The sequence below is a fragment of the Pyrus communis genome, chromosome 1 (genome assembly GCF_963583255.1).
Source record: "Pyrus communis chromosome 1, drPyrComm1.1, whole genome shotgun sequence".
NCBI lineage: Eukaryota > Viridiplantae > Streptophyta > Magnoliopsida > Rosales > Rosaceae > Pyrus > Pyrus communis.
Genome location: NC_084803.1, coordinates 38,845,944 through 38,858,085, shown reverse-complemented (window position 1 = coordinate 38,858,085; position 12,142 = coordinate 38,845,944). Strand labels below are relative to the sequence as shown.

Below are 12,142 nucleotides of genomic sequence, written 5' to 3'. Positions count from 1 at the left end.
CAAATATCAAATGCATATGCTTACATAATAATGCTGCATATTTGAGAGTCAAGCAACCTAGGAAAGACAAATGTATAAAAAGAATTCTTTCTTAATGGGTAACAAATCTTTTGTTGAAAATCTAATAAAAATCAACATGTACAATGTAGAAATTAGCCAAAAGTTGAGATTCAAGACAATTCTCTTTAATTAACATATTTGATGATCCCTTTTACCACTGCAGGATCCCAGAAGTTCAAGGATCATGATGTTCCCCTAAAGGAACCCCAAAAATTCAAAGGCCACTCACCATTTTTACAGCCCACACCTCTGTGTGTGTGTGTGTGTGACAATGTTTGATAGACAGGGTTCCTTATTGAAGATGTTGGGGGTGTGGGACAGCATTCTTGGTCATCCTTGTAGGCTCCGAGGAGGCTTGGACTCCGTGTGTGTGTGTGTGTGTGTGTGTGAAACTGTTAGAGAGACAGGGTTCCTTATTAAAGATGTTGGGATTGTGGGACAAGGCTCTTGGTCATCCTTGTAGGCTCCAAGGCGGATTGGACTTTTCACGCTATTTATTGGACTAGAATGCTGTAGTTTTGTAATTCTTCTTTCAGTGCTGTTCTCTTTGTGATCAGCAGGAACTCAAAAAAGTTTATGTGCTCATAATGCATATTCAATTGATGTTCTATTCTCCATGGTACTGCCACATCCACAAAGTCAAATAAAAAATGCAATGCACAGTGAATGCTTCTGGATGACATCATGAAACTAAATTCAACATCTTCTGTGAACCAACAAGACATAAATCAAGCATTCAAGCTTCTATACGACCAAACAAAGAGAGACAGTAACCATGAGAGAAAAAGGATTACCTTCTTTTGTGGAAACAAACTTTTTCTAAGAATAAAAAAGGAACACTAAATACAAGAAAAAGATGGAAAAGATGTCCATCTAGGTTTAAAAATTGAAATACCTTTGATGTATCATTGCTTGCAAGCAGACAGGTAAGAGTTTGAAGAACATTCAGAACCAAGTTTTCTCCACTACGCTCCTCAAGGTTACCATTTAGTAAAGAGACAACGTGCAAAAAGCACTCTCCATCACGAAATAAAGTCTGATAGTACTGTGTAAAATAAATACTGATGAGATATTGGAACTTCAAACAAAATGACTACTGAAGATGAAAACAAAATCAAGGCATTGGATTATACCACAGGATCAATCTTGAGCAAATCTCTCATTCCAACAAGTAAATTGATAGACAGTTCTGCAAAGCTTTTCTCTCGTTCCTTTATTTGAGTGAACGTTTCCAAGTATTTAGAAAATAACTGTAATTTTGCTCTCTGATCCTCTTCAGATGATGGTACAGTCTAAAAAGTAATATATCAAAATTCAATATAGAATTAAAGTTAATCAGCTTATAAACACTAACAGTCAAGAAATACATATCAAATGAACACAAGATATAAAGGAATACCTTCATCAGCTCAAATATATGCCTAAGCACATTATCCCTGAAACCTTCTTCCCAGAATAAATCAAATAAATAACCAATACATTCGGCGCTATGCAGAACCAAACTTCTAGCATCTTCTGCTGTTGAGAAAAATTCCATATAGAGCTCCATGGATGTCTCCATGCATTTAAGCCATCTTTGCATTGTCTGATGTGATTTGGATCCCTGATGACTAGGCACCACTTCATCAATATTTTTTTCAAGAGAAGGGCTTATATTGCCAAAACTTCTTGACTCTTGGGCTTGAATGCAAGCAACTTTAAGGACACGAGGAAATGCATTAACTGCCTTAAAAGAAGCAACAGTTTTCTCAGTTGAAAGCTGTAACACGCGACGCAGACTCTTGGCAAGAACACTAGCAACTTCAGGATTGCAAGCAGAGTGTTCAAGGGCATCTAACAAAGCAGATAATTCAGGCTGCCATACAGAAATGAGGCAAGAAGTAAGGAAAGATGCAGAAACTATGAAGCAGGTGTTGATTTGAAGTACTGCAATTTTTTTGTTATCAAAGTACAAGATTTTATTTCAAAATAAGAGCTGTAAGGGGACATGTAATCCACCATCAACACAAAACAAAACAAAACAAAAATACATAAGGCTACATTTATAAAAGAACTAAGATTGATCAAGATAATGCAGCCTTCCAATCTAACAAAATGGTCGACAGAGGTATATTCCTAAAAATAGGAGATACAGAAGCCCATAGCACTGCCCAGTACTACAACTACTCTGAGGACATTGACAAGTTGTTTTCCCCTTGCACATATATTTCATGTTTGAGGACATGCAGAGAGAGATGCATAGGCTGAAACTCTGGGAAAGGTATTTATCAGGGCTTATATTGTCCCTAAGGTTTGTCACCTAACAGCTTAACAACAGCAATACCAAGACAGGAAGATATTCCTTAATACCTTTAAACAATATGTTATTTTATTAAGCACAATAAATCAGCAGTACTAATATGCTTTAATGTTAAAGCTAGCCAGATACATAAACCAACAGATTGTGAGTTTGGTGAAGAGTAAATGTCTGAGAAAAACCAACCAAGTTATGAGCACTTCCACTAGAAGTTGCAGCAAACTCCACAAATGAAATCACTTCCACTTGGAGAATTTCAATCCCACAAACTTTTGCTTGACCGTTGATGCCACTAGAAGCAGAGGGCAGTTCAAGGTTCCTTGAGGACTCATAATATGTGCAACACTCTCCGGAAAGGTCATCAGACGCTGGTCCAAAGTAGAAAAAATTCTCAGAAAATATGAGTTCCCAGATTCCCTCTTCCCGAAATACTTTCAGTGACACAGGAGATGAAACAAGAAAATTCCTAAATGCATTTAAAACACAATGCTGCAGAGTATTGACAAAGACCCTACAGATAATGCAAAAGGCAAAGAGTAAGATCCATAAGAAAGGGAGAGAAATTGAACAGTACATTAACACAGAAGTAACAACACCTAATAAATAATTGGAAGTGGCTTGGCACAATACTTCCTAAATAAATTCACCTTAAGTGGCTTGGCAGTTCATTTTTATTTGAACAGGCCTTAATGCAGGGGAACACAGTATGAAGAACCCTCATAATCCATTTGATTGAAAGTTCACCATACAATGAAGAGACTGCCACAGTAGTTCGACCAGTCGATGCTTCGAGATCATGAGATTTGAAATCTTCTGAAGCAGGAAGAAAAGAACAAAATACTCTGCTCAGCTTAACAGCATAATCACTCCAAAGTTGAGAGAAAGAACCATTGGCAGGAAGTGCAACAGAAGCCTCTGCTATATGGTTTTTCACATTATTCTCACTTCCGAAGTCAATCATAGGCGTTTGGAAATCAGGCTGACCAGGCATATTCTTGGTCTGCTGTTTGTACTCTTGAAACATGAAAGCAGGCAAACAAAAGCTATTTGCAAATTTGTGAACCCTCCCGTTTTCACAAAGAAATTGCAAGTTGCTGATATTCCCAAAGCTGCATACTTGTCAAGGGAATCAATAGTATTCTTTGCAGTTAATGAGGTTACAATTGCAAATTTGCAGAACGGTATATGGTCAAGCCTACTATTTGATAAACAAAAGAAGGAATAATGAAAGGCAAAGCTACAGCAGATCTTTGTAGCACAGAAAATGATCGAATAGGAACAGTACTTCCCTTAAGTGTTTATTCGATTTATGATTGTACCCATTCAATTCAACAATATATGCATCCATGCAACAAATATGCATTGAAGGTCTCCATGATATTCAATGGATATAAGCATAAATCCAATAAAAACATATGGTACACAGTAAGACAACTTCATTTATTGGGAGAAAAAGAATCACCACATCAAATTCCTAATTAAACAAAAGTACAAAATTTCACAAGTTAACTAACGAAGGACATAAAGGATACACAGCCTCTTTGAGAACTTCCAGAGAAAGAACATGAAGCTGGAAAATTTTTAGCAAGGGGTTCTCATATCTGCAAAAAAATAGTGAGCACATATCAGAGCAATGGAGTGTATAACACAAAGAGCCATAGAGTTCCCTTCTAACAGAAAATATCCATCCACATAATTTTCTGAGTCACTCAGACTCATGTCACAAAAATTGCTATGAAGTTCACAACATAGTAAATCAATTTCAAATCAGCAAAAACTTACTTTGCTGGTTAAATTACATCTTAAAAATACAAAACTAAAACATATACACAGATACCACCCTTTACAGGACCTTTTCTTTATGACGTTGATAAGCTGTTCAGCGAATACTTTACCAGAAAAAGATAAGAAATTTAATCTCAAGCAAATTCTAGTAGTAAAGTAATACATACTCTTGATCTGGCAGAGCCACATTCCCTTAACCCCAGACACCAACTAAAGATATGTTTTAAAATGACCCAAAACAAACAAAAGCTCACCTTCACCCGCATAATCTATCTTGAAGGAGATCAAACAGATACAGAAATCCTTTCAGAGAAATTTTAATTTTGAATCTACATTCCACGCAAACTTAAGAAAGCCGTAAATAAAATGAAATGTTGCTCACTATTCATTAGCATTTCAAGAAAATTTTGCATGTATGATTGCACAAGGTAAATGAACCTCAGGATGCAAGTCATACACAAGGAGTTGGTATTACCTTTTCTCAACGGCAGAAGCAGAACTTTTCAATATTAGCACATTACTTGATGGTATTCCAAGACCATCCAACAGAACTTCAAGTCCTCCAATGCTCTTAAAATGATTTTGACCACGAGGATTCTGAGCTAATGTCGAATGAAGAATTCTCAAAGACAAATACAAAAGTGATGTATCCGTCCACTGTTCTTTCATGCTTAACCTTTTGATTACACGCAGCAGCTCTGGGACAAGAACAATCTCCATCAATGAAAATGTAGATGCAAAGAGAGTACAGGGTTCACAAAAGGCACTAGGGATACCATACAGATACCAAAAAGAATTTGGGGCCTTCATAGAACTCAAATATATCCAAGAGCAAAAAATGAAGGGTAGGGGGCAGAAAATAGCAGGAGCTCAAGGCAACAGGGACTGGCATGGGATAGTGTAGGATGTCTTCATGCATTATGTGCACTGAACCCTATGAAAACGTAAATACCAAGAGCACATGCTAAGGACAACAAAGGAATTCATACAACTATTGAAAAAAAAAATTATTTCTTTTCCTTTTTTGGGCTTGACTCAACATTATCAGATTTTCCAAAAGCATATTAAATTAACTTGAACAATTTTTAATTCAACAAGCTACAGAAAGAAGAGAAAGGTAATTTCATAAAAAGGAAAAAAAGGGGCTGCCAGAAAAGAAATGAAATAGATTGCACGGAGATAGTCAAGCACAAAAAAAAATAAAGACAGACACTTGAGATACAAGCATGTAGAGCACTAAGTGTCCTATACAGATGACAAAATGAAAATAATATCTCCAAAATAGTGGAACTAAGACCAACTACACAGTCAAGGTATAACATACATACACAGATGAAAACGAGAAAACAATCTTGTGGAAGTGATGGAACTGTGACAAAATAATAAGTTTTGTTATTTCCGTATAACTGTGGATTAGCAATACAGAAGTGATTGGGCATCTAAGAAATTTACAACTGTAAGCACGGACAGATACATCATGGAAATTAACAAGGCACACAAAACAAAATCTTTACAACAAATGGCAAGGACATGCACATGCAGTCTGAACGCATTTAGCACTTTTGACGTATGTAAATCATAACCATACAAAAACATTTTTTACCAAGTGGTACAGGTCATCAAGATAAGATTAAATTCTCTCTAGGAAAAGTTGACGTAAGAAGAGTGAGTAATGAAATTTTTTTTACAAAATAATTAAATCACATATGGAAGATGTCCAGACTCCAGCCTGTACCATATTGTTTCTAAGAGTGTAGCACAAGTTTTCAGTGTGTATTACCAAGTCGAGATGTGATGTACTATAAGTTACAAATAAAAATTTCCACCCTATTGTCATCCAAAAGAAAAGATAAGAGAACAAGTAAAAACAAAATTGCCTACCTTACCTACTAACCAATTAAGTCCACCAGCTTCCATCACCGACACAACTGCCCTCTGCTGCCATCGTAACCTTATTTCACTGGAAGGAACCTTTGAACTACCAGAAGAGTCAACTGGAGATGCACCACCCCTTGAAACAAAGCCTATAGTATTACTGTACAACTGACCTTTCTCATATACATTTGAATTTAAATCAATGAAACTACATATTATTGACACCACATATACAAGTATTTGTTGCAAGAGTCCAGTCCTCTCCATAGTAGAATTAGACGACTTTTCATCAGCTGAAAGTGCACCGCTTATTGTTTTAAGCTGGACAACAGCCCCTGAAATCACAAAAACATTTGCAAAATTAGCAATGTTTTGCAAGAATAAGATCAATTAAGACTTAAAAAGAAAACAACAAATTTGGTGGATAGGGTCCTAATAACATATTTTACAGCATCACACAAATTAAAACCAAACAAAATATTTGTACAATCCAAAGAAAAGCAAACCGAATTATAAACCCAATCCAACTTTAAGTGATTTGAATCGGTTATTTTCAATCATTTAGTTGTGTTGGGGTTTGAAATCAAATAAATCAAATGGTTGAAACAATTAAAAGAACATATATTTTTATCAGCAACAAAAATCTTCAATCAATTGGGGGGCGTTTAGGTTTTAAATAAGTTAACAATTGCAACAATTCAAATTATAAGAACACCAGTTCCGAATGTGTCATCACAAAGAGATATTACATTAGGAGAGTAAACTACTAATACCTTTCATTAATGCCGTTAGCTTTTGAATCCCACCGTAGTATCCAAAAACTCTGCAATTATGCAATGAACGAGTAACAATCATAAGAGCATCCAGGAGTGGCATTCCTTCCGAAATGATATTTAAGGCTGCGGAATGGCCAGAGAAATCTGCTGACGATCGCACTGTACTGTTGTTTACTGGATTAACCATGGGAGAAACAAAGTAACCATAAATTAAATGTAAGAAAACCCAAATTGAAAGAACAAAGACCATAACTAAATAATACGGGGAGGAACAAAGGGGCCATAAGGAAATAATTAACCAAATATCAAGAGCTAAAATATCAATGTATTACACCATGACCACAATCCTGAAAAGAGTTTACCAAACGTCTTCCAAAAGAGACGAGAGGAAGAACAAGATACAATTTAGATGGCAATGATGAAGTCCAATGAATAATGTGCAGTTACAAATTTGTCCCAAAAGACTTATCATTTACTCATGCACTCCTACCATGCTGATTAGCACAAGTAAAATCAACTTCGTTATAACATATACTACAAAACAATGATTTACTTCTTTTTCTTATTATTTAAAAAAAAAAAACCAAAAGTAAAGATCCTTCCTTTAGATCAATTTCTGTAAGTTACTGAGTATGCCTGGCAGTTGATTAACTGCAAGATCCTACCTAAACTCAAACTCACACAATGACAATAATAAAATAACATAGAAACACAATAACTAACTGCCTGCATTTTGGCTGGAAAGAAGATTGGAAGCTATAAAGCCAATTCCCATTCTTACTCAACTCAAGTAGAGAATGTTTATCTTTATGTACAAGGTAAAATATATAAATTAAATTAAATAATAAAATTTCCAATATCCAGCTGCTAACATTTTCAATTGGACTTTGTAGTGGTATCAATCATACTGCCAAAGATATCCCATAAAAATAAAGAAATTATGTTTTGCAAAAAAATTTAAACCGAACACCAAAGTAAATTGCCAATTGCTAAAAAGCAAACATGAATTTCAACTTACACTCGGCAACCATAGAAGATACATGTGTAATCTCTTCAGTCAACACTAAAATGACTTCTGCAGGATGTCCAGCAAAGCAGCCAATAACTACAGCATCTGAATGTGATGAATATTCTGTAGACTGAACAGTAGTTGAAGCAGCCTCTGACATTTGGCCTGTATTTACTGGTTGCCAATTCTTGCATACAGCCAGAAACTGCTTAAGAAAAACATGAAACAGCCTCCTCTTTTCCACCTATATATTGAGTGAACAAATAATCACAAAGTTAAAGCATACTACAACTATAGCTCACAAGGAACAAGGAAAGCTATTATTGTCATTCTCTGCTATTATTGTATTATTCCTAACCTGTTGTGTAACAGTTTTCCAAAAAACAAAAAAAAGAAAAAAAAAAAAAAAAAAAGAACCCTGTTGTGTAACAATACATAAAACAATTCCACAGTATCTATTCTCAATTCCTGTTAATTAAATTTCTTGAAGGCTATCAAATTTCATGAAGGTTAGGTTATACCTCTTTTTTTCTAAGCATGTAAATTATGTATTATCATTGTTAGAGAAACTATACATAGCTGGACAAGAAAATGAGAATAGCTCCCCTAAGGACCAGTAAGTCCCTCTTTTATTTTTGGCAAGACAGAAAATCCCTTGCCAATCTTGAACATAGTGCATGAGGAAAAGTTTATAAATAGCTCAACAAAATGTAATTCTCAAATCTCAACACACAATCTTGTTTTTGGCACAGTTCATTTTATTACATCAGAAAAAATAATAATAATAATTTACAAGTAGCCTTTGTGAAGAACATTGAAGAATCTTCGTAGAAAGAATTTGACAAATTGATAAACTTCCAAGCATACCTTATCGACAGCTTTTTCATATCTATCCCAAAGTATGTTTAGGACTGCCTCATCTCCAACTTCACTGCAAAATAAAGGGCCAAGTCATCAAACTATCCATCCTAAAATGGTTAATAAATTCTCTTAAAATTCTGCATATACCCACGTAGATAGTGTAACAAAAGAAATTACTAACAGCAGAAGAAAATGGAATAAAAGGACAGCAAAAGGCTAACCAAATTAGGCATCATAATATAACAAATCTTGCATTCTCCCGTTTGCAGTTACAACAATTGCCCACACTATGTAATGTCACTATGGTTGAACTGCATAAGCTTACAAGGATTTACACATATATCTGGCCTTAAAGTTGGGGCTGAAACTAACATGTCTAAAAGTGTGTTGGTAGGTACTAATATAGAGATATTAGCATCCATGGCTAGTATTTGGGTTGTTGGTCAGGACCAGGAGAGTGGCCTTTGAGTTATTTGGGACTTTCTCTAGGGGCAGTCTGTATGCTTTATCTTCATGGACCCCTGTGTTGACACAGTGAGGATAAAATTAGATGGGTGGAGTAGAGAATGTCTTCATGTGGAGGGGGCACTTTCCCTGATTCGCTTAGTGACTCTTGAATCTTGAATAGCATTCCCACTTATGTCCATTGTGGAATAAAGTAGCTTAAACTTTGGAAAAATCAACAGATAACTTTTGGGAGAGGAATGGAGAGGGGAAACTGACCGTTTGGTTAGATGTGTTCAATGCATAAACCAAAGGATCGTCATGGGTTTGGCTTTAGAGAATTTGGTGAAACAAAATAGTGTGTTGTTGGGAAATGGCAGTGGAGATTCCCTCTTGAGCATTATCCTTGTGGAATTGAGTCATCAGGATTGTGCAAAGACTACAGAGTCCAACTGGGATTCTTGTATTCTAGAAAGAATATTGTTCCAAAGTTCTTGAAAATACATTTTTAAGGGTTTCTGTTCCTTTTCTTATGCATTGATAATTGTTTAGATCCTATGTTGCTGTGCATAGTTTCCCTGCCCAAAAATCTGGAGATATATCTCTTGAAATATATATAAATATATATATATATATATATATATATCTGTATATTTGATAATGAAATGATTGTAGATACTGCTAGTTAGGTTTGATATGCCAGAGGACAACTTGTCCTATGACTCTATACATGGCCTTTGCGTCATGCATTACTATGAAAAAGGAGGTGCCAAGGAACACCAGAAGGCAGTAAAATCCTATTGAAGGCTTTCTACTATTAATCTCCTCTTCCTAACAGATTTATTTAATAAGAAAAAACCTTTCATTGAGGAAAGGAAAGAGTACAAGGTGTTCAATGGCCCAAACCTGACAAGAACTCACTAAAGAATTTAAAAAAGCCATCAAAACACCACACAAAAATAACAGACTACTACAACAATACTCTAAATGTAAGATTCCACATCGACCAACGGAGAGGGGGTGATGTGCCTTATATGTACATGCTCCCCTCCCTCGTGCTACGGCGGAGTCGAGCTGGGATGTGACACTAAAACACTACAGCTCTTCAATCAGACAGTATTACAGAAAAGAAAGCGCCCTAAATTCTGGAGAGCCCATGGAGTAGCCGAAAATTGGACTCTCTCCCACAAATAATCCTCCCTAGTTCTTTCCACCCACCAAAAGCTCTAAAAAATTCACTCTCCGTATATTAGTGTGATAATCATATTTCTTCAAATGTTCAATTTCCAACTTTAGCCCTCACATGGACTCTATAATTTTTACAATACCGTGACACATACCTAATGCCTATCTCAGGTTTGCCCCCTTTACCAACTGAGTGAAGGCGTAGAGGATACTTTTTTATGGGAAACAAAATTTTGCCGATAAAAATCATAAAACACGATGACACACTCGGTGAACAAGAAATCCACCAACATTCTGATACAACTCTCATAAAAGCAGACCCAAATTTCATCAATGACATCGTAATATAAAACTCTTAAAAGTACCTAGAGCTGCTCCCCCATCTGATTAAATTATAAAAACGAAACATCCCTAAATGCCTCGAGGCTAGCTTTAGGTTCAATTTTTTTTGGAGAGAGGAGAATAAAATACTTCAACCATTTTAGTCTTCTTCTTCTAAAGATCCAGACACTGAACTAGCTAAAATTAACTAAGATCATTCCATATATACCTGAATTTATGCAATGATAATCAAACAAACCAGTCCTTTCATTAAAATAGTTTAACTTTACCGTACTCAATCTAATATAGCATCCCCAAATAAGTAAACACAAAATCACAATTTACAATAACTAACATGCCAGAGTAAAACAACAAGTAGTGTAACAGTGAATCATAAGTACCTAAAGCGGATCTTCGAGCCAGGAGGAGAGAACTTCTGAGCTTGGGTCCCTGAAGAAGAATCTCCATCGTGGCCACCAGAAGTCCTTCGAATAAGGTCAGCAACACCCTTGACAATATTCATGCTTCCCCACAGCCAGGTTTTTAATATTAAGTCAACACTTCCTAATCGGATAGTCAGGATGCAAATGGTGATTCCAGCCCATCACCCTCAATGTGCTCTCCTTCTATTACATGTTACATAAAACACCACTAAGTTAAAAAAAAATTCTCATACACTCAGAATCATACTAAATTACTGCCTAATCCACGAATTTCGGAAACCAGTCGAAAAGGACTAGAAATTTGGTTACCTCAGTTAATTTTTACACAATAAATACACTGGTTAGAGTTGACTTAGTCTGTTAAACTTCCTATAGTACATATTCAATAAAATCTTCTAAAACCTCCAGCTCATTTTCCCATTCCTTTCCCTCAACTTCTTGGCAAACCAAAAACAAAACACTATCCGAGTTTCCGACAAGTAATCACATGAATAAACTAACACTCCCATACACAAAAAGCATAAATTTACATCAAATAAGCTGCTAATACACAATAAAAACCACATTATTTAGCAAAAAATTGAAATATCTGACAAAACTAAATGCTAACTCTGAGGAAAAAAAATTAACAAAATAATAGAAATAATTGATCAACGATGAACACTCGAACTCCATGTTTGAATCCTTTGATCAATTTCATGAATTACAGATAGGAAATGATGAGAACCTGATCGGACCGCGGGCGCCAAAAGAACGGTTAGGATAGGGTTTGCGATTGGAGATCTGAAGCCTGAAATTCTTGGGAGCTCTTTCTCTCCTTCAATGGCGTCGGTGTAGAATCAACGACAGAAAATGCGTATGCGGAAAGCAAAAGAAGGAAGAAAGAAGGAAAGTATAAACCCCCAAAGACTCGTTAAATTTCAAGATTGCCCCGCTGGTGATCAAAGCGGATGATGTGATTTTTATCTGACAGTCCAAAATGCGGTAAAGGTAACAGATTTACCGGGTTTTTCATTTTTACTACCATTGAGACGTCGTCGTTTCTCTTCGGTGAAACCTAGGCTATACCCATTGGGAATTTTAGGGG

The 12,142-nt window shown here is 35.8% G+C and overlaps 1 protein-coding gene across 2 annotated transcripts in view; it reads right to left on the bottom strand.

The window, feature by feature from the left end:
* Window positions 1-11,931, bottom strand: part of LOC137708566 (BEACH domain-containing protein B-like) — a 32,612-nt gene extending 20,681 nt beyond the window's left edge. The window contains exons 1-13 of one of the 2 annotated variants that reach the window (XM_068447678.1): window positions 11,783-11,931; window positions 11,014-11,238; window positions 8,669-8,732; window positions 7,811-8,045; window positions 6,790-6,966; window positions 6,028-6,351; window positions 4,617-4,839; window positions 3,889-3,957; window positions 3,004-3,465; window positions 2,543-2,867; window positions 1,460-1,915; window positions 1,194-1,352; window positions 956-1,105 (exon numbers count right to left, since the gene is read on the bottom strand). In XM_068447678.1, the coding sequence (XP_068303779.1) occupies window positions 956-1,105; window positions 1,194-1,352; window positions 1,460-1,915; window positions 2,543-2,867; window positions 3,004-3,465; window positions 3,889-3,957; window positions 4,617-4,839; window positions 6,028-6,351; window positions 6,790-6,966; window positions 7,811-8,045; window positions 8,669-8,732; window positions 11,014-11,135 (2,766 nt within the window). In that variant the 5' untranslated portion in view covers window positions 11,136-11,238; window positions 11,783-11,931. Of the gene's footprint in view, window positions 1-955; window positions 1,106-1,193; window positions 1,353-1,459; window positions 1,916-2,542; window positions 2,868-3,003; window positions 3,466-3,888; window positions 3,958-4,616; window positions 4,840-6,022; window positions 6,352-6,789; window positions 6,967-7,810; window positions 8,046-8,668; window positions 8,733-11,013; window positions 11,239-11,782 lie in introns of those variants that run through there. The other variant, XM_068447686.1, reaches the window with a different exon arrangement.
* Window positions 11,932-12,142: the final 211 nt, after the last annotated feature.